Raw genomic sequence first — 26,214 nt, forward strand, 5'->3', positions numbered from 1 at the left:
ATATTATCTCAATCTTTTTTTTTCTTTTTATTGTTATTATTTTCATGTTATTATTTTCTTGTATTAATTTATTTATATAATTACCGGCTGTTCAAATATGTGAAATAGTTGGGTCTTGGGAGACAATGAAAGTGCACCTGGGTTTGCAAAAGAATTACGAAACTAACCACGTTGGGTTGAGGAGAAGCTCCCAAAGTTTGGGATGTGCGCCATCATCTCTCTGACGGAGAAAGAGAGTTAGAATCATTTAAGAGGAATTTGATTAGGGATTGTGTAGTATGATATTTATCTTTGTTAGAAGGAGATTGTAATTACTTTTAGCTACTAGACGTCAAAATAGATTGTTTAAGTTGTTTTACAATGTTTAGAAATTTTTTTTTGAATTTTGATTTTAGTTAATGGCATTTTTATCGCCATCTTAAAAATTTCACATACAAGAGTAATTTTGACCTCCTTGTATGAAAAGTAAAGCGTGCCCTTGTATTTCCAATCGGTTAATAAGGTATTTATACAATAATACAGTTAAAACTTGGGGAAATATATTTGCAGGCTTGCTTTTCAGGTTTCATTTCTCATCATACCTAAAGTTTCAAAATATAAGTGGCGGCATAGAGATCTTATGTATTATATCTTCTAACTCTTGTACCAACTTTACTCCATTTTTTTAGTTCAAACAAAATTTTAAAGGATATCATTCTTTCTATTTCTTTTCAAACTCCCTTTTTCTATTTGTTCCTGTATTTCTCTATAAACCTCTCTCTTTTTATTCAGAAAAAATATTATTTCAAAAGATATATATATATTTCAATTATTAAAAGATATTTTTTCAATATGAGGTTTAGAAAGGAATAAAAAAGTAAGAGATGTTTGAGAAGAAACACGGCAAGAAAGATGAAGTTTGGAAATGAATAAAATAGATGATGTCTTTTGAATTTTGTTTGGGCTAAATATATGAGGGTCTAGGGGTGAGGTTTAAAAAAAGAATAGAAAAGATGATCTTTTGAATTTTGTTTGGGCTAAATATATGAGGGTCTAGGGGTTAGAAGATATAATACGTAAGATTTCTATATTATAAAATATGTTTTGAAACCTTGGATTTTTTAACAAATATGGAGATATTTTCCCTTAGAACTAATAGATGATTACTAATAAAAGAAGGGAAATGTTTATACGATTTCCCTATAGCATAGAAGTTCTATCCTCCCCCTACCATCTAGCTGTCCAATTTTGATCAAGAGAGCTATTTACCGTTTGATCTTAGATCCGACGTCTTTATTTATAAAATTTAAAACTTCAAAGTATTGTAGATCGAGCAAATCTATAAAAACTTGTAAATCTTGAAAATTGACGGTCAAAAAATGTGCTACAAGATATATTATTTCCAAAACTTAAAATCCATTTTTTTCTCATGTCCATGCACCTGGATGTCAAGATGATAGGATATTCAGATATCAAAATAACATATTCTAATGAATTTTTGAGGAGGGCTTTAATTTAATTGTTTAGAGCCTCGGCTCTATATAAACTTTTCCCTTTAAAATAACACAAGTATCTTTCATTGGTGCGGTTTGCATAGAGCCTAAGCTGTAAACAATCAAATTAGAGCCTACCTTCAAATAGTATCGAGAAATGTGGCTTCAATATTGAAAATCGTTGTAATAGCCTTAAAATATATTTTCATCTTTATTTATAAAGTTTAAAGCTTAAAAAATAGTATAGATCGATAGATTTATGAAAACTTGTAAATTTTGAAAATTGACGGTTAAAAAATTTGATGATATTAAGGCATCAAAATAACTTCTTATGGTAAAAGTTTTGATGTAGGCTCAAATTTGATTGTTTAGAGCCTCGGCTCTTTATAAACTTTTCCCTTCATTTTTTTTACATCCCATCCTTGAGATTTAAAAAATGCACAAATAAATTGTTTATAAGTGCCATTTTGCATGAACGCTGTCCATGGAATGACCTGATCCATAGTAGATTTGGGTTTCTAAGTATCTAAAATCTTTTTTTCTCTTTACCTGGGACTTTTTTTTTTGACAATATTATTTATTTATTAAATAAAAAATAATTTACAAAATACAGCCCAAAAAATATCTAAAGATGGACATTTTAGCCTCACCTAAGACTTTTTTTTTTTGACAATATTATTTATTTATTAAATAAAAAATAATTTACAAAATACAACCCAAAAAATCTCTAAAGATGGCAACGGACTTGAAATGCAAGGCATGCCCCTTGGTCTATACAAGTGGGACTCAGTACGGATCCACTCAATTCAAAACTTAAATATCTATATATTTATGGGAAAAGTTTATATAGAGCCGAGGCTCTAAACAATTAAATTTAAGCCTACCTCAAATTTTCACTAGAAGAGATGGTTTTGATGCTCAAATATCCTCAAATCTATCATCTCAACATCAATATGCATAGACATGAGAAAAAAATGGATTTCAAGTTTTGGAAATAGTATATTTTGTAACGCACTTTTGAACAGTCAATTTTCAAGATTTTCAAGTTTTCATATATCTCTCGATCTACATTATTTTTGAAGCTTTAAACTTTATAAATAAAGATGAAAATATATTTTAAGGCTATAAAAAAGATTTTCAATATTGAAACCATATTTCTCGATACTATTTGAAGGTAGGCTCTAATTTGATTGTTTAGAGCTTAAGCTCTATACAAACCGCACCGTATATTTATTTACGTTTAAATATATTTCATATATTAAAACTCAAAAATATTACCCGACCCAGACCTAACTTGACCTGACCACGACCCGCAAGGTCCAATTTGGGGACCCACACCAGGATGGGATCTAAACCTCGGGTCCGGATCCATTGCCACCCCTACATTATTTTAACCCTTCCGTACATGATGATTTATCTCCAAAACTGTATGTTTTAGACGGTCATATATCACAGTGCCTGTTTATTTTGCATAAAAATAACAAGAGCTCCGCAGGCCGCACGTCAACAAGGAGTGTTGGCGAGACCAAGCAGAGCCGCTTGTTGACATGAGTTGATGAGATCTAACGGTTTAGAAAGCTGTTAGTATTGTGTGTTCAAAAGAACTGATACCATGTGATACTTCCCGTTTGAATAACACGCTTAATAGAGGACCTTTGTTAACCTCATTCTTATGCTTGCAGGCGATACAACCTGAGAGAGAGAGAGAGAGAGAGAGAAAGAGAGAGAGAGATGACCACCCTTCCTGGAAATGGGTTCTCAATGAAACCCATCTCTCACTTCCTCAAACCCTTCAAAACGCCTCCATTTTATTTTCTTCCTTTAACTTTAAGCCCTAAGAAAACCAGGTTTTCATGCTGCATGACCTCTGAAACTTCCACGGTTTCGTCCTCTGAGAAAGGGGCAGCAACTGCGTCTCCGGGGCTCTATTCTTCACAAACATTTGAGCTCACTGCAAAGAACGTGGATTTGGTATTGGAAGATGTTCGCCCTTATCTCATTTCAGATGGAGGGAATGTGCAAGTGGTCTCTGTCGAAGATGGGGTGATCTCATTGCGCCTTCAAGGTCTGAAATTGAAAATATTTTCCTTCTAAATATCCAATCTACTCCATTCTTGTGATCTCGGTTTTGTGGTTTTGTTATTTTGTTTGAGTTTCTGACTTTCTGTCGAAAATTCAGTGCTCTTGTTACGGATTTTCTTTATTTATGTTAATTCTAATTCCATGATGCGAATTGGGTTGTTTTAGGTTTTGGGTTTTTTTCTTTTACTTTTTGTGAAGAGTTGAAAGATCTCATTTGGCTCCATGGATGAAGTTTTCTCCTTTATATTAATTGTTTAATTCTACTTCTATGTTCCAGATTCAGTTTTTTTTTTCTCGTTTCTGCTTCATTGTTTGGAACCTTATAACTGAAATTTATTTTTGAGATGAGGCCTTGGGGCCAAAAGTTACATATTATCGTATTCCTGGATTTGGTTCTTTAGTGGGGTGGATAAAACTTGAATTGGAACTCTCACAAAACTTGAATGGGAACTCTTGAACTTGCCATGAACTTCGACTCCCTTTTGAGAAGAGTTGAACTTTGGTGCACTGCACTTGCAATTGCTGTTGGATGCATTTTGAATATTTGAAAACCCATGTAAAATGACAATAAACTAATGCAATAGCTTGGTCCACTGCCATATCCAAGCAGTGATGAAGGTGTTACCCGGGCTCTCTTTTTCATTGCGTATTTGTAATTCACAACTGAGTTCACAATGGTTTATTTTATTTAGACATAACTGATATGTGAGAAAGAACAACCATAAACTATAAATTATATGCTGTCATTTCATGTCATATGGAATTTTTACTGCTGATTTTGCAATTTTGGGCATCTTTGTTGATTAACTGTTATTAGATGACCATAAAAATTGCTCTATACATATTGAATAGATGTTATGTGGAGACAATAAAATTGCAAGTTTGTGCGCTAATAAACTGTTTAGTTATCTCAGTTTTAGGCAATTTAAATCTAAATACAGTAAATTTCTAGTTACTTGTTATTGTGCACATTGTCAATGCAATCATATTGAGAAATTGGCTATGATGTTGTTTTCAAATTCAAGAAGCAAATGGAAAACTCTGCTGTTTCTCTCTTGACTAGCATCGAAATTCCATGTTTCTGTACATGCTGCCTGATAAGGAGTCTTGCAAGTCAGTGACCTAACTTAGGCTCTCTCATGCCATTCTAGGGCTTATAGCTAATGGTATATATACTTTGTTATTCAGACAAAAGTTCCTATATCTCAGTTTATGTTATCTTCATTTTAAAAGTGAATGTGCCATTTATCCTGGATTATTTTGTTGCCTTATAAATTTTGTTGCCTTGTTTTAAGGCTTATGGCTATGTTATGGTCTATATATTTTTCTTATTCACGCACCAAAAGAGCCTCATATCTCAAGCAGTTCGTGTGTCTTCATTTGATGTATGGAATTTACCTTCTATTCATGGATTATTTTGTTACTTATACTAAGGCTTATGGCTGACGATGGTATTTTATCATTTGGATACCAAAAAGAATCCCAAATGTCATGTAGCTCATGCTATCTTTATTTTAAGTTGAATGTGTCTTCCATTCATGGATTATTTTGTTGCCTTATTTTATAACGTCTCATATGTTCTCTGTATTTATATTTTTTCAACTTACACAATCTACAACTCTCCACATCACCTAGAGTAACATGCTGACTGACCCATATCATCATTCTTTCTCTAGTTTATAATGAAAATCCTTTTATTAGTTAGTCTTCATGCTATCGACATTGCTAAGGGATTATGGTACAACTTTCAATGAATTGAACATTGTTTGAATTCATGTGAATTCATGGTTGGACAAAGGAACCTTAGTGTTTGCAATAGTATTTATATCAATATGGAACCTAGATGCCTACAGTGTGCAATTTGTCCTATGGATTATGCTGCCCATTTTTTATTTCTAATTGTACAAACTCCCACATTGTCTTTTGTCACATCAAGAGTTCCACCACTACTGGTGATTGCTATAATATCTAAGGTGCAGCCTTGGTAAATCAGGAATGGAGAATCAGCCTTCACTGTAGTATTTCCAGCAAGTTTCATAGCCAAGAAAGTGAGTGCTTAATACACTGCCAGGAACTAGGCAATTGCAATCTTGCCGCTTTTAAGCATCATGATAAATTTCTTGCCATGTTGGCTGATCTTCCTTTTTCTCGTTGTATTCAGAAGGTTTAATCAATGTTGATTATAGTTGGCAACCCTTTTAGTAGTTATCTTTCATCCCTTTATATTTTCCATAAGAAGGTTTGGTAATTTGCCTTGTACAGTGATAGACAATTGCTCTGATAACAAGTACCTGATAGTAAGTGAGTCCAGGAGGGTTAAACATAGCACTACACCATAATTTCTTCATAAATCTAGAAGATCAAAATCAGTGTTATAAGATTCACTTTGCGTTGACCAAAGTCTTCGGCTTGAGCACCTAAACCAAAGTGAAGCAAATACAATCCTGAAATTTGCAAAAGCATTGGTGAAAATTATGAAAATAGGCCCTATATATACAAAAGTACGGTAAATATGCCATATGTTTTTAAAAATATCGCGAGAATGACGTAGATTTTCACAATTTTGAAATATAAACCTTTTATGGTTGAAAATGTTTTTAAGAATGCCTGTCATATGTAATTTTTCTTTTCATTATTGAAAATACACCTGAAGACTTCCCCCGCATCAGCTGAAGAGCTGAAGACTTCCCCCAAATCAGCCAAAACCAAGACCCAAAACGAATCTGATAACATTCAATAAAATGTCAAATTGTGCACGGGATTCGGAATGGCCATCTTTATGGTACCTTGATGGGTCTGTTGAAGCCCCTCCCTCAAAGATTGAAGTTCTCCCTGCTAGGAAAATTGTCCAACAGCGTCAGACTGCACATTTCATCAAAGGGATTTAACTGAAAAAAGTAGTGATTTTGATATTATGACCCTTTGATAGAGCAGAAAGGCAAACCAGGATTTGTGTAGCCGACCCCAAATAGTTGGGATAGTTATGCTGAGTAATTTTAATATTGTTAAAAGAAATAAATAGGAAGCATGGAAATTATTGGAAGATAAACCATAATGAATGGGCAAGGAATTTCATAAATAAAGTTTTGTACATATTTCCCTTATAATTTTTAAACAACGGACATTCGAGAGTTGTTTACTTTTATAAGGGATATGTTGATCGCACCAAGAGATTTTTCATAACTACTATCATTTTGGTGTGACATGTTTTGCTTGTTTTGTCTAATTAATGTGAATATTTTAGGTAAAATGGATAAAGTAATCGACTGTTAACAAATATATGAGGTTTCATTTAGCGATATAGAATACTTAACATGATTTTGCTGCATTTGTCATTTCTGAGTGGGTTGGGAGAGGAGACCAGAAGGATTTATTGGATACTACTGGTGTGTGCACAATACAACTCACAAAACCCATGATTATTAAAACTAATAATGTGAAGCTTAGATACATAAATGTGGTTTTTTGTGTGTGTGTGTGTTGGCGGGGGGGGGGGGGATTTGGGTTAGTGCAATTGTACCTTTCATGACTTAAAAGTCATAAGGCAACTGTATTTTCCATGACTTCTTTCTTTTGCTACTTGGTTTTTTGATTGTGATTTAGAGTGTTGCAGATCCTTTCTGTTCACTTCTTCGCTTACCAAATCTATTATCGTCAACATTGTATAGAACCTTCATTTGGGTACAAAGTTGTTGCAGATACTGAAATGGATGTAGCAATAAAGACAGGTCATTTCTAAAAGCTTACCGGCATGCGAGCACTATATTTGTTGTGATCATTTTACCCTAAAAACATTTATTTAAGGTAGGAAGATATTGTGTGAGATCAGATTTTGACGGAGAAAGCAAAAAAAGAAAAATATTTCCTCTTGTCTATGGTCCTTTCATGATTCAATGATTTCCTCACATATTGTTTGTTATCACCACTGTTATACCTTCCACAATTACCTATTTGTCTAGAATGACTGAAAGGCCATGTTATGGTCATAGGATCATCACCATCCCTTCAAATTAGTGACATATTTGTCAGTGCCCTCTCTCCCACCAGCACTATTCAAATCAACGTTGTCCCTGTGATGGCTCCCTTTGGCTATACTATTTCTGAAGTTAAATATTTTTCCTATTTTTTGAGTTTGAATTACATACACTGAATTCTTATAAAACTGTATCCAATATATGCATATGCTTTAGACTGTTTATCTTCTTGTATTTTATTTCATTATCTTGGAAAAAACCCACTTTTTCCTGCATTATATGGTAATCTACTATATGATTTTCATTCTCTTGTTCTTTACTGTCTCCACTATGGGATAGAATTTCCATGATTTTCATTCTACCCTCTCTATAGTGGCTGAGTTTTCCCCACGTGCATTTTTGCAGGGGCTTGTGGGAGCTGTCCCAGTTCAACCACCACCATGAAAATGGGGATTGAGAGGGTTCTAAAGGAGAAGTTTGGTGAGGCAGTGCGAGATATATGCCAGGTTGAAGAACCCCAAGCTGGTGCCACGGTTGAGGTAAAAAAAAAGAACGAAAATTTGCTTTTGCTTTCATCATCAAGGAATAGAATTAATTTAGGATTAGTACTGTAAAGAGCAGATCATGAGTGTTATTAACTGGGTGAGTGTTATTAACTGGGTATATATTGCAGGCAGTTAATGGTCATCTAGACATATTGAGACCTGCTATAGAGAACTATGGTGGTAGTGTGGAAGTGATATCAGTCGAGGGTGGGGATTGTCATGTTGAATATGTTGGTCCGGAATCCATTGGGAGTGGAATCAAAGCTGCTATTAAGGAAAAATTTCCTGCTATAACAAATGTTGTATTTACTGCTTGATTTATAGTTTGCAATATATTCATAGTTGCCATTATACATGTGTATATATGAATGTATGTATGCATCCTGTATATTCATGCGCATCATGAGCTATCCTGTAATATGCATCTAATTTTTGGGTATCAAATGTCCTCTTGATACGCCCACTATTATGAGCCTGTGAATTGAGATGCATGTCGTATGCCTACATGCACGCTTTTCTGTGCATTCATGCATGCAAAGCTATGTATGGATATGCATTCATGCATATGCTATCTTAGATCTTTGAGCATCTCTTTAAATATCCAATTTTTATGTTTATGAAAAATGCAAGTTTTGTAATATTTTGCAAAGTGGCTTTTGGAAAGCAAACTCTATAAACAAGGCGAACAAACCATAATTAATAGGTTGTTTGCTGAGCCTTCATTTCAGCAGAATTGATATTACAGTGCCATTTAGAGTAACAACAGAGTATGTGAAAGTTGAAAGGAAGAAAATTCCAATTCAAATGTGTCTTAGCCATATTTCAAAATGAAAAAATGAGGAAAATGTCAATTCCAGGTACTAATCTACTAAGGAAAATTGTTTGGTGAGTCGACAAAATACATTTCAAATATGTATTTTCAATCTAAAATTTTAGGGTTTGATAATCTCAACTGTGACAACAATCTAAGTTAGGAATTTTCTTTTTCAAGAAGTTATTTTTTAAATTCCATTATTTACTGTCTATTTTAACTTAGTGGATCTAACATTTTTTTAATTTTTCTTTTTCAAAAATTTATTTTTTTAAATCCTTTATTTACCATATATTTCAACTTTTAGTGGATATAACATTTTTGGACAAGGGACTACATGGTAATAGGTGAGTCGGCTGACTCACCGAAACCATGTCCATCTACTAAACACTGGAAAACTGATGAAAAATAGGTTAGGTTTGTGTACATATGCTACGCTCATGTGGAAGTATATTATACATGTACTTCCTCGGACAGGGGACTAACTTGACAGGATTTTTTTATTTGAAATTTTGGGAACCACCCAAGAATCTCTAGATGATTTTTGAAAGAATATTTTGATTTTGAGTTATTTAACCTTTAAATTTCACCCTCCAAATATTGGATGGCCTCTATTCAATTTTTGAGATGTTATTCTTTTCCGAGTATATAAAGTGTTTTGTAATAAAAGTCGATGTGTTGAAGAAGTTACATTCTTAAAATTTGGGGTCGTAAAAGTATTCCTGGATTGGGTTTTACTCTAAGGAGTAAGTAGACAGTATCTCCTGCGGAAGCACACAATCTTTTGGCTCTAGATTTATTTCGAAAATCAAATGAAAATCAAGGATTGAAGATTTGAAGGTTGACGCTTTATTAATCCATTTTATTTAAGGGTGCAGTTTACGTAAGGTTGCAACCTAAAACAATTAAAGTAAGGCGCACCTTTAAATTCCATTACAAGATGTAATTTTGGTGTTAAATTTTTTTAGGATGGTCTGGAAAACTATTTTCATTTTTAATTATAAAATTTTAAATTTCAAAAATCGTTCAAATCATGCAGATCTATAAACAGATGAAAATTTTGAAATTGATATAATATATTGAAAGATTTACAATTTTTGGGTCTTGAAATCTTATTGTTTTTTTTTTTTTTGATATATCAAGATGTCGAGATGATCAATTAGATGATTTTGCACCCATTGAAAAGATCTATTAAAGGGATATTTGAAAATAGGGTGCAATTGGCATACGGACGCCTCCGTAGGTGTAGAGATAAGGTACTCTTCAAATTTTATCATGGTATATAATTTTAATGTAAAATGTTATTAGGATTATCTCAAAATTTATTTTTATATCTAATTATAAAATTAAAAATTTCAAAAATGGTTAAAATCAAATAGATCTATAAACATATGAAAATCTTGAAAATATATGGTGTAGATAATATGTTGTAAAATGCATTATTTCTGAGACTTAAAATCTTTTTATTTTTTATAGTCATACATCTCGATGTCGAGATGATCAATCAAAAGGTTTTTTAACATTAAAACGACATTTTCCGATGGATTTTTGAGACGCATTTGTTGTTCTACATTATGAGGTTGCATATATAAACTTTTTCATTGAAAATATATTGAGATTACTATCTCCTCCAAACTTTAGAATAACAACTTCAGAATAACAACTTCATAGAGTTTTATCAAACAATATCTTTACTCACAAAGCAATGTTATCATTTTTGCTTTGCTTTAGCTAAAGGGGCCAAACTTTTCGGAGTTTTGGTTTAGACTGAAGCGTAGTGATGCCGCTTTGGTGTATCTGCTTCGTCCCTACTTCATGTCGGTTTAATCCGCTTCGGTGTAATTCGGCCTCTCCGGTTGGAATTGTCCTTTTTATTAAATTTTGTATGATATAAATATGTAAATTTTGTATTATGTAAATTTATATTTTATTTATATTAATTTTTAAAAAGAATTTTGAACTTTTCATCGGAATCGGCCAAACCATCAAATTACTTCTTTTTCTAACCAAACTGAAAAAAGCTCTTAAACAGATATGACAACATTGATCCTCAAATTATTATTATTATTATTATTATTATTATTATTATTATTAAATCACCCATTACTACACTAAAAGAAGTCCCAATCCCATTGCAGCCCTTTTTATTTCCACCTTTTTATTTCCCAAGCCCTTCGCCACTCCTCTGCTTAACCTCTCTCTATCTTGCGCCTTCATCTTTCTCCGAATTTGTCAAGAAGGATTCAAACTTCGATATTCCGAATTTGTTCTATCTTTTGCGGCTTCTTTCACCCAACCGATTTCCAGAGCACCGATGAGAGAGAGAAAGTAAAAGGGGTGGGAATAAAAAAAAAAAAGGCTATAATTGGATTAGGATTTTTGTTAAGGGCATTAATGAGTATTTAAAATAAAGAAAAAAACCCTATGCCGTTCGATATTTTGAAGTTTGAAGAGGATACTAGGATGGTGATCCAAACTTTGAGAATCAAGACGCTGGGAGATATTTTCCTTTTTTATGAAGTTCAAAAGTTTAAAAAACTCGAACCTCTTTTTCACCTATCAATTCCTAGAAAAACTAGCCAAATTGCCAAGTTGTTGATGTTTTAAAAAAGATAAAAAAAAGAGAAAAAGGACAAATTTGAACAGTTTAAAATAAAAAAATCAAAACCAGCTATTTGATTCCATCTAGCAGGAGGTATAAATCAACATCAAAATCCAAATATTCAAATAAAGAAGATTCTTTTGAAAGGAAACAATAAAATAAAAGGGGATGAAAACCAATAGTTGGTCTTCAGATGTTTTAGGATCCGTTTAAACCAAGAAAAATTGTTTCATGCGGCGGGACCGTATTTCTACACATGCAGTCCTCGAGCTATAACCATCCATCTTAAAGATGGATTCAAATAGGTGGTTAATTTAAAAACAATTGAAACTAATGATCTAAACATTTTCTTAATAAAGTTATTATTTTTAATTTTAAAAAGTATTTATTTTTCATATTCATGATCTCCATTTTAGAGATTAAATGTCCATAAAAATTAAGTCTACAAATCTACCTAAAAAATATATTTTTAAGAGAACTCATTTCTACATGGACTCATAAAAACCGTGTACTAAAAATAATTTGTTGGAGCGTTTGGTGTAATGTAAACAAAATAGTTTGGTGAAATATGGGTGAAGGATCAAATATTTTTTAGTTTGTTTAAAAAATTTCCATTATTTAGACTCTCACTTTCTCCTGTTTTGATTTTCAAACAAACAAAAATGTTATAGAGGTAAAGCTTCAATACCAACATTTTGAAACAAATTTCAAATTATTTCATTAAAAAACAAAATGCAGGAGCAACAATTGGGCTTCTAGGGATTTTGATAAAAAAAAATCTCACTTCAATACAATTTTAGATTAAAATAAGTATTTGGAAGCTCGGCGTGAGTTTAACTAATGCATTGAAGTTTTTTTTTTTGACAATGAAATACACTGAGCTACTTGTTCATTTCGCATCTGTTCCATTGTCCGTTCAAGGTTTGAAAAAACAGTTTGATGACCTGGATTGTTCATGCAGATTTTTTATTAAGTTTAAATTGATCGAAGACTCAGATCGCCAATATGCTCGTTAACAAAAAAATCACAAGATTTTGGTGGAACCGGCTGGCTCCGGCGTTTAACATTAGCCGATTTGCCTGAATTGTTCCATGTCCGAATCGGAGAGGAACCAACAGCTACGGATCTGAGTTTCTTTAAAACACCCCCCACAAATATATGCTCCGCCCTGAAGCCCGTTTCATAAACCCTAGTTCAATCCCCTCTCTCCCTCTTCGCTGTTTTTGTGGGCCCCTACTGTTAAACCCGAAATACATTTCTCTTCTGCTTATAAGTTCACAGAAAACCCTAAGTTTTGTGGGTTACAGAATCCAATAGGTTTTGCTTACAAGTTCAACGAAAACCCTAATTTTTGTGGGTTGCAGAATCCAATAGGTTTTCCTGCATGATCAAACTTTCTGGCTTCCTCGATCAATGGCGTGGCTTCTGCGAGTGCGACGAACACCATTAATTTCCTCTGCAATTTCTCATGCTAAAACGCTAATTTCACAGCATCACCTCAACAATAACAATGCTTTAATCTATAGACCATTTGCCCCAAAACCCGTGTGTCGGATTCGCAATTACATAGCTGAGATGCACAAAACCGCATTTGAAGGCAACATGTTGCGGATGATTCGTAGGGAAATTCAATATGAGATGGAATATACTCCTCCAAATGAGGTATAGAATGATCTTTTCCAATGATATTTGGGTTTTTTCTTTCCATCTGTTTTTTTTTTCTTTTTTTGCAATTTCAATTATTATGTTTTGTTTTTATTTAGTTGGTATTGCTCCTCTCTCTCTCGCACAGACACACAGGAACCTCGGTGCTTTTACTTTGTTCTGTTATTTTACTTATTTCCTTTGTATTTCCTTCAAAGTTCAAACAATGGACTTGTCTTTTTGCATTTTGATCTTCTAGGTCGGTAATCTCTCTCTCTCTCTCGTGCACGCGAGCAGACACACAGGAACCTCAGTGCTGTTACTTAGTTCTCTTATTTTACTTATTTCCTTTATATTTCCTTCAAACTATGGACTTTTCTCTGGCCCTTCTGTTTCGCTCTCTCTCTCTCACTGTTCTCGATGGCATTCCCCTCAGAGCATTACTTAGTTTTCTTCTGTTCCTTTTATTCCCTTGTAATTAATTGCAGCACTTTTCTTTCAGGCCTCTCTCTCTCACACACACACTCCAGCATGCACACAGACACACTCTTTGGTTGGGATGCTGTTTTCTTCAAATAATTAATTGCAGCACTTTTTTTTCAGGCCTCTCTCTCTCACACACACACTCCACCATGCACACACACACACTCTTTGTCGAGTCTGCTTCTTCTTCTCTGCCTTCCGTCAGTCAATGTACATTGCAAATTCTCTTTGAACATGCTCCCAAATTCTTCTCATTCATGGTCACTTATCCTACAAAAAATCTTTAGTTTGTCAGTGGAATTTCTCTTTCAGCCTGTTGCCGAGTTGTCTTCATTTACAGTGGAGGACAGACCAGGTGAACAATGGATTCGATTGAGGGGAAAATATGGAGATAACGAAGACATTAAAATTGAGGTTACAATGTTTGACGGATCCATTCCCATTTCCAAATCCAACCAAAACACAGGCGCTGATTTCAAATTGCATATTAGCCTCATTGTTGACATATCAAAAGGAGAGGATTGTGATGTTTTGCAGTTTATATGCTCGGCTTGGCCTGACTCAATGGCAATTGAGAAGGTTTTCACTCTTAAGCGCAATGCATTGCCTGGACCACCTTATGTGGGACCTGATTTCAAGTGAGTCTTGGTTATTTATTTAGAAATTTTGATGAACGTTTAGATGACAATGAATTGGAAACTGGGGTCTTTGACTTGAAGGTTTTTCTTTGTTTCAGTTTGAATTTGATGGTTTTGCGTAATCTCATATTGTTTGTATGGGTTTTAATCTATTTTTGAGAATCATAGTGTATATTTGTTTCAATGGATCTCAACAACTTAGAAACCAGTGTTTTTTAGAAACTAAATATGAGATTAATGTTGGTGAAAGTTGTGGTTTCATTGTCTGTTCTTATGGTTTACTTCAAATTATGGTTCCCTGTGTTCTTGTGTCAGTTATATGGAATTTTTTTTCTTTATTCCTTCTTTTATTGATATGCTGGTTGTTTGGGTTTCCTAACTAGTGGGAAGGTTTTTTTGGTTAAAACTGAAAATCATTTAGGTTAAACTTATTATTGGCGGATGATTATAAGGTTACTGTGTATAAGAAATGCTGTGTATTTTGGTTTTGGTTTTAGGAGATTTTTGACAGCAGCTTAATTGCAGATTTTTGGCAACTCAGAAGCTTAGTTGTTCTGTGTATTTTGGTTTTGATTTAGAAGATTTTCAGCAACTTACAAGCTTAATTGTCGACCTGAACATTTGAATTGATGACCTCGGAGCGTAAGTTTGGTGAATGTTGCTCTAGTTTCTTTTTGAGTTCTTTTTCCCCCTGGAATAACAAAAAATTTTATTGATAAGTTCGATTGCTTATGAGTTTGTGATATTGGTTCTAAATTAGAAGTTGACAACTTACGAAAACCTTAATTAATGATTAATTTTAATATGGATTAGTATCTTCATTTGGCGCAAAGCTTGCTCTGTGTGTTTCAAGTTTTTTCTAAGAGGAAACAGGTTTCTTCTAATATCCATTGGTTGGCTCTTTCCTGACATGGCAGAACTTATTTGATTGTGAAAAAATTAAAATCGGTGGAGACCCATCCTAACGAAAGCTACTATACTCTGTTTTCATTTTAACAATGGTGGTTTTGTGTAATTTGAAATGATTGGTTTTAAAGATCGAACAACTTAGGAGCTTGGTTGCTGATTTAAATTTAAATTGGAAAACAGGGAGCCTAATGTTGGCATTCTAAACTCATATTCAATAACAAAGAGTTTAATTCTAAACTCATATTCAATAACAAAGAGTTTAATCTTAGCAAAAGTTACCTTGTTTCATTCAACTCATTTATAATTTCAGTTTGCGAAATGAGTTGCTTTATTTAGCCAAAGTTTCTACATTTTTGCATGGACATCGACAAGGGTGCCAGTGTCTCTGAGTTTCCCAAGTGTCTAGTACATCGGCCTAAAAGGCTGCTCAACTAGACTCATCTGCGTATCTATTATTTATAAATAAAATATATTTTTTCATAATATATAATGTGGTTCTCCTTTCTTCAACACCAACCTAGTGGCAGAGCTCAAAATGAAGTGAGATTGACATACACACGACACGAGGCCAGAGGCCACATGTCACTGTAACTAAGTTTCTCTGCATTAATTTGCTGTGCCATATTGGTTGTAATGGATTGCAACAATTTTTTTTTGAGAGAGTTAATATGTAATGGATTCCAACAATTCCAAAGCTTGATGGTTAAATCACATTAAATTAGATAGTCAAGGGTGAAGGGTCAAAAGTTCAAATAGTTTAATTCTGATATAGATGGTTTGATGTAATTTAATTTCAGCTTCTGATGATTGGAGGCTTGTTTTTGGCAGAGAACTGGATGATGAGCTTCAGGCCAGCCTTCAAGAGTTCCTGGAAGAGAGAGGCATAGATGAAGATCTTGCCATTTCCTTGCATGAATACATGTTGAACAAAGATAAAACTGAGTTGCTTGGATGGTTGGAGAAGGTAAAATCTTTTTTAGAGAGATGAAGCTCTTTTGCCTTCAGAGTCTCTATTGAACTTTTATTCGCCTTCTCTTTTTCCTTGGGATAATATCTGGTTGCACCATGGCAGCAGCACTGATTATTTTTTTCATTTCTTGAAATGTGAAAGTAACCAGAATGAATGTATCTATCTTCTTTTCCATGAAAATCAAGGTTTCTTATCAAAACTGAAAAACATAAATGAGAAAACAGTGTCCAAGGCCATATTAATCGGTGATGTTGAATCATCTATAGATGATTTAAGGTTTTCTCGTGCATGATTTAAAGCATGGTGTTCCTACCAATTTAGCGAACAGAAATGGCATCTTTAATTGCAGAGCCGGCGTGGGCTTTAAAGATATATAATTTAATTGCCTATACATTAAGGCCATAGAAATTGATGACCATTGGGGTTCTTTTGCTTATCCCTCTAGGATGTCTGCTGTCCTATCCCTTTTATTTCTCTGTGTCTCCAAAGTAGGCTGCCTTCTCTTTGCATTCATGAGTTCTCTGAAAATAAAGAAGGGAAATTTGTCACGATCCACCTAGGAAATTAACTATTTGACATCTTACTTGTATGTTTTGATTTAATTTCAAAATAACCATCAAATTACAGATGATTTTGAGTTGGGAGTAGTAAAATAGGGTAAAAGTGTTAGTTGAAATTTGAGTTGTATTTTGATAAATTTCCCCAAAGAAAAATTAGTGATAAAAAAAAAAATCAGCTTTATTTATGCTTATAGGCTAAGCTCGAGTCTAAAGACTTTCTATTGTAAAAGGTGTGGTTTGTATAAGGCTGAGGCCTTAAATGATCAAAGTAAGGTGCACCATCAAATAGTGTCGAAAGATGTCATTTCAGTATAAAAAAATCTTTATGATGGTTTGAAAATTTATTTTAATATCTAATTATAAAATTTAAAGCTTTTAAAATAGTGTAGATCAAGCAGATTTATGAACGTTTGAAAATCTTGAAAATTGGCAGCCTAGATAATGCATTACATGATGCAATATTTCCAATACTTGAAGTTCATTTTTTTTAAGTCCATGTATCTCAATATCTAGATGATCGGATTTGAGGGTTTTTCAACATCGAAACGACTTTTTCTAGTGAATTTTGGAGGTGCTTCTTGGGTTGATTGTTTAGGGCCTCTCAACTTGATCTAAACTTTACCTTATGTAAATGCAAATACATTATTATTCTATGGTGGGTGTGCGTTAAGGGTGAGGCATGTGGCATTCACCTAGAATAAGACCCTCTAGAGAAAAGGCTTTATAGTAGGATATATGCCTTCTCCTGTGGCAAGTATATTTGCCATCTCAATTAAAGGATTACTAATTTTTCCCACTTAAAAATTTTGGGATCCACTTTAAAATCACCCTACACTTACTCCCTTGATTAAGGGGCTTGCATATTTTCTCAATTAGACATGTTGGGATTCACTTTATGATCAGGGTACAAGTATTTTTTAAATAAAGGAAGGATATTTTTATTTTTTTAAAATTTAGGTTTATAATTTAAAAAAATCGACTAGTTTCTACTCAATTGCGGCTTAAATCTTAGCAAAAAATGTTGTCTCAATGCTTGAAATGTATCACATTGGTGATTGATCATCTTGACAGCAACGGTCATGAATCTAGAAAAAGAAATAGGATTCAAATCTTAAAAATATTATATTTTGCAAAGCTATTTGGATCATCTATTTTTGAGGAATTTTGGATTATATATATTAGAAAAGGTTTATACAAGGTTACAACTTTATACTGTTGAAGTAAGGTTCGCCTAAAAAATCCCGGGAGTGTTCCGGCATAGGAGAACTTTCCAACTGATCATCTTGACTTTGAGATGAATGGATATGAAGGAAAAAAAGAATTTTAAGTCTAAAAAATAGTGTATCTTGTAATCAGGTATCTGGATCGTCTATTTTCAAGTTTTTTTGATCTGCTCGATTTGTCCCATTTTTTAAATTTTAAATTTTATAATTGAGGATAAAAATGATTTGTAAGCTAGCATATAAGTGTTTGGACATGGAATGACATCTCTAAGTAAATTTTATTGGTGCACGTTACTTGTACAGTATAAGGAGGCAACCTTATACAAACCTCACCCGTATTCCTAAATTCGCAATATGTGCTATGTGGACGATCTCAGCCCAGATGGGGCATTTTTCCAGTTGCGTATAGGAGTTGGACTTCACTGTTTACCGCCTTGGCCTTGCACTAATCGCACAAAGTTAAAAGATTTTATTAGGATTTACAGTTGGGGTAAGATGGTGACCTTACACTATACAAGTAATGGGTGCGCTTTGTATAGAGCCGAGGCTCTAAACAATCAAAGTAAAGCGCACCTTCAATAGTGTCCAAAAATGTGATTTCAATATTGGGTGCACCTTAAGTAGTGTCGAGAAATGTGGTTTCAATACCGGAAATCTTTGTGATAGCTTTCAAATATATTTTCATCTTTAACTATAAAATATAAAGCTTAAAAAATAGTCTGGATCAAACAGATCTATAAAAACTTGAAAATCTTAAAAATTGATGGTTCAAAAAATGCTTTACTAGATGCAATATTTACAAAACTTGAAATCCATTTTTTTTCTCGTGTCCATGCATCTTGATATCGAGATGATCAATTTGAAGATATTTAGGCACCAAAACAACCTCTTCTAGTAAAATTTTTGAGGTGGGCTCTAATTTGATTGTTTAGAGCCTCGGCTCTATATAAACTTTTTTCTTTTATAAAATGATGTAGTAAATTTTTGAGATGGACTCTAATTTGATTGTTTAGAGCCTCGGCTCTATATAACCTTTTTTCCTTTATAAAATGATGTAGTTGCTGTGTACGTTATGATCTGAAACGAATGTTCAACTCTAATTATGAAATTTAGAATTGGAACAAGTTTATATAAGGTTTAAAATGTATAATTAAGGTGCATATCAAAAATCCATTAGAAAAAACTATTTTGATGTTGAAAAACCCTTTAATTGATCATTATGTTTGAATATATATAAAAAAAAACGATTTAAGTCTCAAAAATATTGCATCTTGTAACACATTATTTTGACCATCTATTTTCAAGATTTTCATGTGGTTATAGATTTACTTGATTTGAACCATTTTCGGAGTTTTAAATTTTTACAATTAGATATGAAAATGGATTCTCGCTCCATCCTAAGAATTTTTTACACCAAAATTATGTCTTATGAAAAATTTTGGAGACGCGCCTTAATTTGATTGTTTAAGATTGCAACCTTGTGCAAACATCCTTTAAAATTTTAGAAATGTTGTAGATTGAACATATTTATAAATAATTCAAAATCTTGAAAATACCGATCTAGGTAACTTGTTATATGATAAATTATTTTTGAGGCTTGAAATTCTTATTTTTTATACTATATATCTCAAGGTTGAGATGATTTGATGTGCATCTTATTTGATAAGGTTGCAACCTTATATGAGATGTTGCCATCCTCCATCTCTAAAGAAAACGGGCAAAAAACTTACCCAAAAAAAAAAACGACAGTGGTTAGCATGCGGCTAGCATATATATTGTAGTAATGCGGGCTTGGCAATAACTATATTTTTTAAATATAATTTGATTTTAATTTTTAGAAAATATCTAATCTTTAATATGGAGATCATGAATATAAAAAAATAAATAAAATTTAAAATTACAAATAATAATTATATTTAAAAAAATATTTTGACCATTAGTTATAGTTGATTTTAAATGGACCACTTATTTGCATTAAAGATGGATGCTTTATACCTCTGAATATTTTAGATGCTTTATACCTCTGAATATTGTAAAATGTGATCCAGCCCGCATGAAACGATTGTTCAAACTATATATATATATATATATATATATATATATATATATATATAAATAAAGGGGTAAAAGTTACGTCATTGTTAGAAAAGATTGGGGCTTAATGCCGAAATCTCCATCTACATAATACAGTGGAAACCCTAGCCCTGGAAGGTATTTGATCGGGGTGGTTGGTTTCTGTCGCGCGCGCCTATGTTCTCAAGTAAACGAGTCTCTCTCTCTCTCTCTTCTCTCTCTCTCTCTCTCTCCTGTTGCAGGAGGTGGGTGTGGCCTCCTTGAGTTTATTGTTTTAACTGACCGAGGGACTCCTAGGTTACAGTCCTTTTATGAAAGGTTTTATGAATTATTTTTGTTTTTTAATGGATTGGAGAATAAGTGCTGGTCCTGTGATGTGGTTATAATCTTTGAGACCTGATTTTTCTCGGATGAAATCTTAGCATGACTGAGGACCTCTCTTTTTCCTTTGCTCTATCTGCCATGTCTTTTCTTGAGGTATCTTGAGGCGAGAATTGGGAGTGGCACGATTTGATTTTTCTGGCTTAGTTTATTTTAACTTATTAATATTTTGTTAATATTCATCTATTTCTTTAGGTTCAGGCTTTTGTTGGTTTATTTTTGGCCCTAGGAATTTGGAATTCTCTGAATGAATGATGAGATGCACTGGGCTCTGAGCGATTTTCGCTTGCAAATTGATGGAAATGCATTTGCCTAGAAAGCATTGTCTGACTAATCCACACTTTCTTTGATTCTCCATTTATTTTGAGTTTTCCAAAACAAAATGTCTTTTTTTTTATTGATAAATCTGGGATTTTGGTCGATTATATCATGACTTATTTTTAAAGTCTTGTTTTCTTAAATCTTGGAAAAACGAAAAATATAAGTAAAGTTGGGCATGTTTGGTCTTTTTTTTAAAGTCAATTACTTGCTTAAATAACACAAATCAATCAATTTTTTATCCAAATCAAGTTTGATATCATCATATATTAATTTTTTATGAGATTTGATAAGTTCAATATCATCAAATTTGGATTTTTTATGAGATATAAAGCTCATGAATATACGCCATAAAAACTCAACCGCCCTTCTTTGATTTTCTCCCTCAAATCACAATGAAACAATTTAAGATTGGTTTTAAATTGTTCGTTTTCATCCCACTCATATTGTGATTTGTCGGATCAAAGCCCCTAGTGAAACGAATCTGGAGTTGAAAATTTTGGGTTCTTTTAACCCAAAATTGAGAAATGTCAAATTTTCATACTTTTTTTCACCAAATTTGCAAACTTGTCCAAACATGCAACATTTTTTAATTAAAATAAATTGTATTTAAGATTTATATTTAAGCTTCTCCAAGATAAATCCAATTCTAGGTTTTGATTTTTATCATCTTATTACTTGTTTGGTTTTTTGTTGTCCGAGTCAATCGTGATGAATCTAACTCGCCAATCAGTTCATTTGACTCGGACGTACGAGTTCCTCATGGTTGAGCTCGCTGAACCGGATTTTCAAACATTGGCTAAAATAACATATAATTTCCGTATTACGGGCTTTGGAAGATCAACGGGAAATGCTTAATGGAGAGAGATTAATGGTCCAATGAACCAAGTGGAAAAAATACATATACAAGGAATTCTACTGAAATTTAAAATAACTATAATTTTCCTTGTACTAATCTAATGGGGCTGAGATTAATGGTCCAATGAACCAAGTGGAAAAAATACATATACAAGGAATTCTACTGAAATTTAAAATAACTATAATTTTCCTTGTACTAATCTAATGGGGCTGTATTTGTTCAACAAAAGAAAAGGAGAGAGAGCTTCTTAAGGGGTATGTATATGTAATTCTACTGAAATTTAAAAGGACTGTAATTTTTCTCATACTAATCTAATGGTGTTGTACTTGGTTTTTTCTAAAAAAGAAAAAGAGAGAGAGAGCTTCTTAAGGAGTAGTTTGAAAATCACTCATTTTAGAACGTCTTTTAATTGCAGAATATTTTTAAAAAGTGGAATTTTCATAAGTTCCTCTATAATTTGTGATTTCATAAAATGTCCTGACTATTTCATATTTTGAACATGCTCGTTTTTGTCGTTTTTTTTTTTTTTTTTCTAGTGGTACTTTTTAAAGTTCCAATGACGCTCTTTTATATAAAAGTTTTAACAAGGGCAAGACACTAAACAATTAAATTGAGGTCTACTTCAAGAATTCATTAAAATAAGTTAGATTCGAAATCCAAAAATCCTCAAATTGATCATCTCGAAGATATATAGGCATTAGAAAAATTGGATTTCAAGATTAGAAATAGTGTATCTTGTAATGTATTTTCGATCCATCAATTTTTAAGTTTTTCAAGTGATCATAGATCTGTTTGATATATATTATTTTTGAAGTTTTAAATTTTATAATTAGAGATTGAAAATAAAATGTCAAGCTATCACAAAGATTTCTAGTATTGAAATGTTAACTATTTGAAGGTACGCTTTACTTTGATTTTTTAGTGCTTCGGCCTTATACAAATCACATCTTTTACATAAATGAGATCTATCGTGGGTTTATGTGGCCATTAAAGGTTTTATGAGAGCATGTGGTCATTATATAGTAGAACTTAAACTCGGTGGGATCGTGGGAGTGTGATTCTTTGTGGAACATGTTATACATGCTATTTGTCAATACTAATGTCGGAAAAATCAAACCGAAACGGTTAATTGGATATGGGGTCGAAAGCAGTTCAATTGGCCTAAGTGGTAAATCTATTGGTTCAATCAGGCAAGTCTCGAGCGGTTAAAAAAAGTGTTAAAATATACAAAAAAATATATTTAAATTTTTTAAAAAATATATATTAAATAAAGCAAATCCAAATGAAGTTAAAAATTAATGAAAAAAATTAGATTTTGAAGAATCGATTTGTGCTCAAGGGTATTGAAAATTTCCAAAACATATGGGAAAATGTAAAAATAAGTATTAATGGGCAAAACAATTTCTGATCTTTGTCAAAATGATGAAAAACATTTAAAAATGCATTACAAACAAAATCTCTTACTTTTTGGGATTTTATATAATTTTTTAAAATTTCCTTTAAAACACCCGACTGAGAATAAGCCAGTGGCTAGATCCGATTAATCGGGTGCTTAGAATTCTAACCGCACGCTTTTTTCCATGTTGGTCAATGCTTATACTTGACTTGATATTTTAGGCCAGTCGAGTTGGAAAACTCCTTACATGGGCATGGAACAAACTAAAGAAAGTTTATAGGTTATCCCTTGAGAAGGTTGGAGTTGCCCATGAGAGTGAGATTGTGTGACCCTCGTGTGTGATGGTTGGCCTTTAGAGATTAGAGCTACATTTCCATCACTGAACCATTGCATGGCATGTATATTGTCGTGTTAGAAAAATGAACCACCATTGAGGTTGTAGTGTATATATGTGTGAGAGATTACCCTATGCATTATATAGGTATAGTTGCATTCGGTCTAGATAACCATTAGTTCGTCTTTAGGGGAAAACATGTTCGTCTCTAAGAGAAAACCTGTTATCTATAGACTGGGATTGTGTTTCATTAACTATTGGCTAACTTTGGTGGTTTGTGATCAATTTAAGAAAGTAAGTATGGATTATATAGTCCACAATAAAAGATTGAGAATTGGAACGATATTATAAATTTTTAGACCTAGATAGATCTAATTTCCCTCAAAATTATTTGTTTTTAATTATTTTGGTGTTATGTCAAACTTTCAATACCAAATTGGATATTGAAAGCTCAAACCGATTTTTGTTTGGCAAACCAGTTTTGAATTAGCAGTTTTCAAACTAGTCCTTCGCTCTAAAATGGGACAAGTGGCCTAGTTTGGAACTTAATCTTCAAAACATGTCTCCTATCTTTTTTAGGAAAAACTTGTTATCTAGAGACTGAGATTGTGTTTCATTAACTGTTGATTAACTTTGGTGGTTTGTGGTCAATTTGAGAAAGTAAGTATGGATTATAGTCCACAATAAAGGATGGAGTATTTGAGCGATATTAGAAATTTCTAGACCTTGATAGATCTAATTCCTCTCAAAATTATTTGTTTTAAATTATTTTAGTGTTATGCCAAACTCTCAATATCAAATTGGATTTTGAAAGCTCGAACCAATTTTTTTTTTTTTGGCAACTAAACCAATTCTGAACTTGCAGTTTTCAAACTAGTCCTTTGCTCTAAAATGAGACAAGTGGCCTAGTTTGGAACTTAATCTTCAAAACATGTCACCTGTCTTTTTTAGGTGAATTGGCCAATTAGAATCGAGAATCGGGCATCCTGTGTTGGTTTTTATGTAAAGTAGGGAATCGTCTGGTTCTAATGAGAACTGGCGATTCTGCATAGTAAATCACTCGGTTTCTTCGTGTCATGACGCCAGGACCCGCACATTCTTCTACAGTCAAGGGCATTTTTGTAAAAATTCGAGAATTTCAAGGCAAAATTCGTCAGAGATCGGGAGCCCACAGGTCCGCATGCTTCATGGGGCCCTTCGCTCTAAAATGAAACAATTCTGTATAGTAAATCGCCCGGTTTCTTCGCGTCATGATATCATGACCCACTCATTCTTCTACAATCAAGGGCATTTTTATAAATTTTGAGAAATTTCGAGACAAAATTCATCAGAGATCGGGAACCCACGGGTTCGCACGCTTCGTGGGGCCCTTTGCTCTAAAATGAGACAAGTGGCATTGTTTGGAACTTAATCTTCAAAACATGTCACATGTCTTCTTTAGGTGAATCGAATGGGCCGAGTCGAATCGGGAATCGATCAAAATTCGTCAGAGATCGAGAGCCTACGGGGATCCCCGTTCCTTCACGCACATGTGCTCACGATCCACATGCTTCGCGTAATCTCGTTGCTTCACACGTGCTAAAAACATTGAGTATAAAGAACTATTTATTCACATAAATTTGCTTCCTCTCTTCGATGTGGGGCTATGTGAAAAGGTAATACCTTAAAATGTTCATATATTATATATTTTGTTAACGATTTTGTTAACACCAAGTTGCAAGCGTTATACCGGTTATTGCATGCGCTCATTGTGTGGACGAACGTGGATTCGATTCCTCTCGTTGAGGAATTGTTTTTTTTCTTCTTTTTTTGTGTCAAATTATTTTCTGATCAAACAAATTAAAGGTGTTTTGTAAAAAATTAAAATAAAAGGTTTTTATCAATTAAATACGATATGTATTTTTGTAAAAATAAGTTCATACAGAGAAAAAAACTCAAATTTTAATAATTTTTTTAGATTTTTTTAAAGCTTAGTCCGATCGATTTGGCCGATTTCCGATCCGGATCATCGATTCACTGGATAATTAAAGGTGTTTTGTAAAAAATAAAAATCAAAGGTTTTTATCAATTAAATACAACAAGTATTTTTGTTAAAACAAGTTCATGTAGAGAAAAAAAACTCGAATTCTAATAATTTTTTTAGATTTTTTTAAAACTTAATCCGACCAATTTGGCCGATTTTTTATCTGGATCGTCGATTCACCGATCCGGATGTGTTTTTGGGGTGCTCGATTCGGGACACCAATCTGTTTTTTAAACCACTGGGTGAAAGTGAAGTTTGGAATTGCAAATCATGGACTGATATTTGTCTTAAAAAAAGGAGATAAAAACACGTATGTGGATGTTTAAGTGTTTGAGATAGAGGAATTTTAGAGAGAGACTCTCTCCCTCTCAAATGCAAATACATTCGTCTATACGTTTGATTGTCAAAAAAATTAAAGGTGTTTTGTAAAAAATAAAAATAAAGAGTTATTATCAATTAAATAGAACAAGTATTTTTATTAAAATAAGTTCATACAGAGAAAAAAAACTGGAATTTTAATAATTTTTTTAGATTTTTTTAAAGCTTAATCCGACCGATTCGACCGATTTTCGATCCGGATAGTCAATTCACCGATCCGGATGGGTTTTTGGGATGCCTGATCCGAGGCACCGATCTGTTTTTTAAACCACTGGGTGAAAGTGAAGTTTAGAATTGCAAATCATGGACTGATATTTGGCTTAAAAAAAAGAGATAAAAACACATATATGGATGTTTAAGTGTTTGAGAGAGAGGAATTTTTAGAGAGAGACTCTCTCCCTCTCAAATGCAAATACATTGATCTATATGTTTGATTGTAATTTTTAAATGTAAGGATTATGTTACGATATTCATACATATGAGTATTTTATTAATATACTCAACTTTATTTTTGCACTTGTATACATTTGTTGTAATAT

General features: G+C 33.0%; 2 protein-coding genes and 1 non-coding gene across 4 annotated transcripts; all 3 read left to right on the forward strand.

The window, feature by feature from the left end:
• Nucleotides 1-3,118: 3,118 nt before the first annotated feature.
• Nucleotides 3,119-8,536, forward strand: NFU1 (NFU domain protein 1). Its single transcript, XM_006841410.4, has 3 exons — nucleotides 3,119-3,537; nucleotides 7,934-8,067; nucleotides 8,202-8,536. The coding sequence occupies exons 1-3, from the start codon at nucleotides 3,204-3,206 to the stop codon at nucleotides 8,388-8,390; spliced, it is 657 nt and encodes a 218-aa protein (XP_006841473.2). The 5' UTR covers nucleotides 3,119-3,203; the 3' UTR covers nucleotides 8,391-8,536.
• A 3,088-nt stretch (nucleotides 8,537-11,624) lies between these two features.
• LOC18431283 (uncharacterized protein At2g39795, mitochondrial) lies at nucleotides 11,625-16,366 on the forward strand. Of its 2 annotated transcripts, XM_020665369.2 has the most exons (4): nucleotides 12,011-13,148; nucleotides 13,926-14,251; nucleotides 14,777-14,893; nucleotides 15,989-16,366. In XM_020665369.2, the coding sequence occupies exons 1-3, from the start codon at nucleotides 12,900-12,902 to the stop codon at nucleotides 14,874-14,876; spliced, it is 675 nt and encodes a 224-aa protein (XP_020521028.1). In that variant the 5' UTR covers nucleotides 12,011-12,899; the 3' UTR covers nucleotides 14,877-14,893; nucleotides 15,989-16,366. The 2 variants fall into 2 exon arrangements, with proteins under 2 accessions (XP_006841472.1, XP_020521028.1); XM_006841409.4 differs by lacking the exon at nucleotides 14,777-14,893 and having other exon boundaries at nucleotides 11,625-13,148.
• A 4,248-nt stretch (nucleotides 16,367-20,614) lies between these two features.
• Nucleotides 20,615-20,700, forward strand: LOC148783381 (small nucleolar RNA snoR118). Its single transcript, XR_016050736.1, has one exon. It is a non-coding gene; the product is annotated as a small nucleolar RNA snoR118 (small nucleolar RNA).
• The last annotated feature ends 5,514 nt before the right edge of the window (nucleotides 20,701-26,214 follow it).

The sequence above is a fragment of the Amborella trichopoda genome, chromosome 2, assembly GCF_054954075.1.
Source record: "Amborella trichopoda isolate Santa Cruz 75 chromosome 2, AtrichopodaSantaCruz75HAP2 v2.0, whole genome shotgun sequence".
NCBI lineage: Eukaryota > Viridiplantae > Streptophyta > Magnoliopsida > Amborellales > Amborellaceae > Amborella > Amborella trichopoda.

Coding starts and splice junctions, on each gene's coding strand:
- NFU1 (XM_006841410.4), top strand. CDS start 3,204: ATGACCACCCTTCCTGGAAATGGGTTCTCAATGAAACCCATCTCTCAC. Junction 3,538..7,933: donor GATCTCATTGCGCCTTCAAG/GTCTGAAATTGA, acceptor GCATTTTTGCAG/GGGCTTGTGGGAGCTGTCCC. Junction 8,068..8,201: donor AAGCTGGTGCCACGGTTGAG/GTAAAAAAAAAG, acceptor TATATATTGCAG/GCAGTTAATGGTCATCTAGA.
- LOC18431283 (XM_006841409.4), top strand. CDS start 12,900: ATGGCGTGGCTTCTGCGAGTGCGACGAACACCATTAATTTCCTCTGCA. Junction 13,149..13,925: donor AATATACTCCTCCAAATGAG/GTATAGAATGAT, acceptor TTTCTCTTTCAG/CCTGTTGCCGAGTTGTCTTC. Junction 14,252..15,988: donor TATGTGGGACCTGATTTCAA/GTGAGTCTTGGT, acceptor TGTTTTTGGCAG/AGAACTGGATGATGAGCTTC.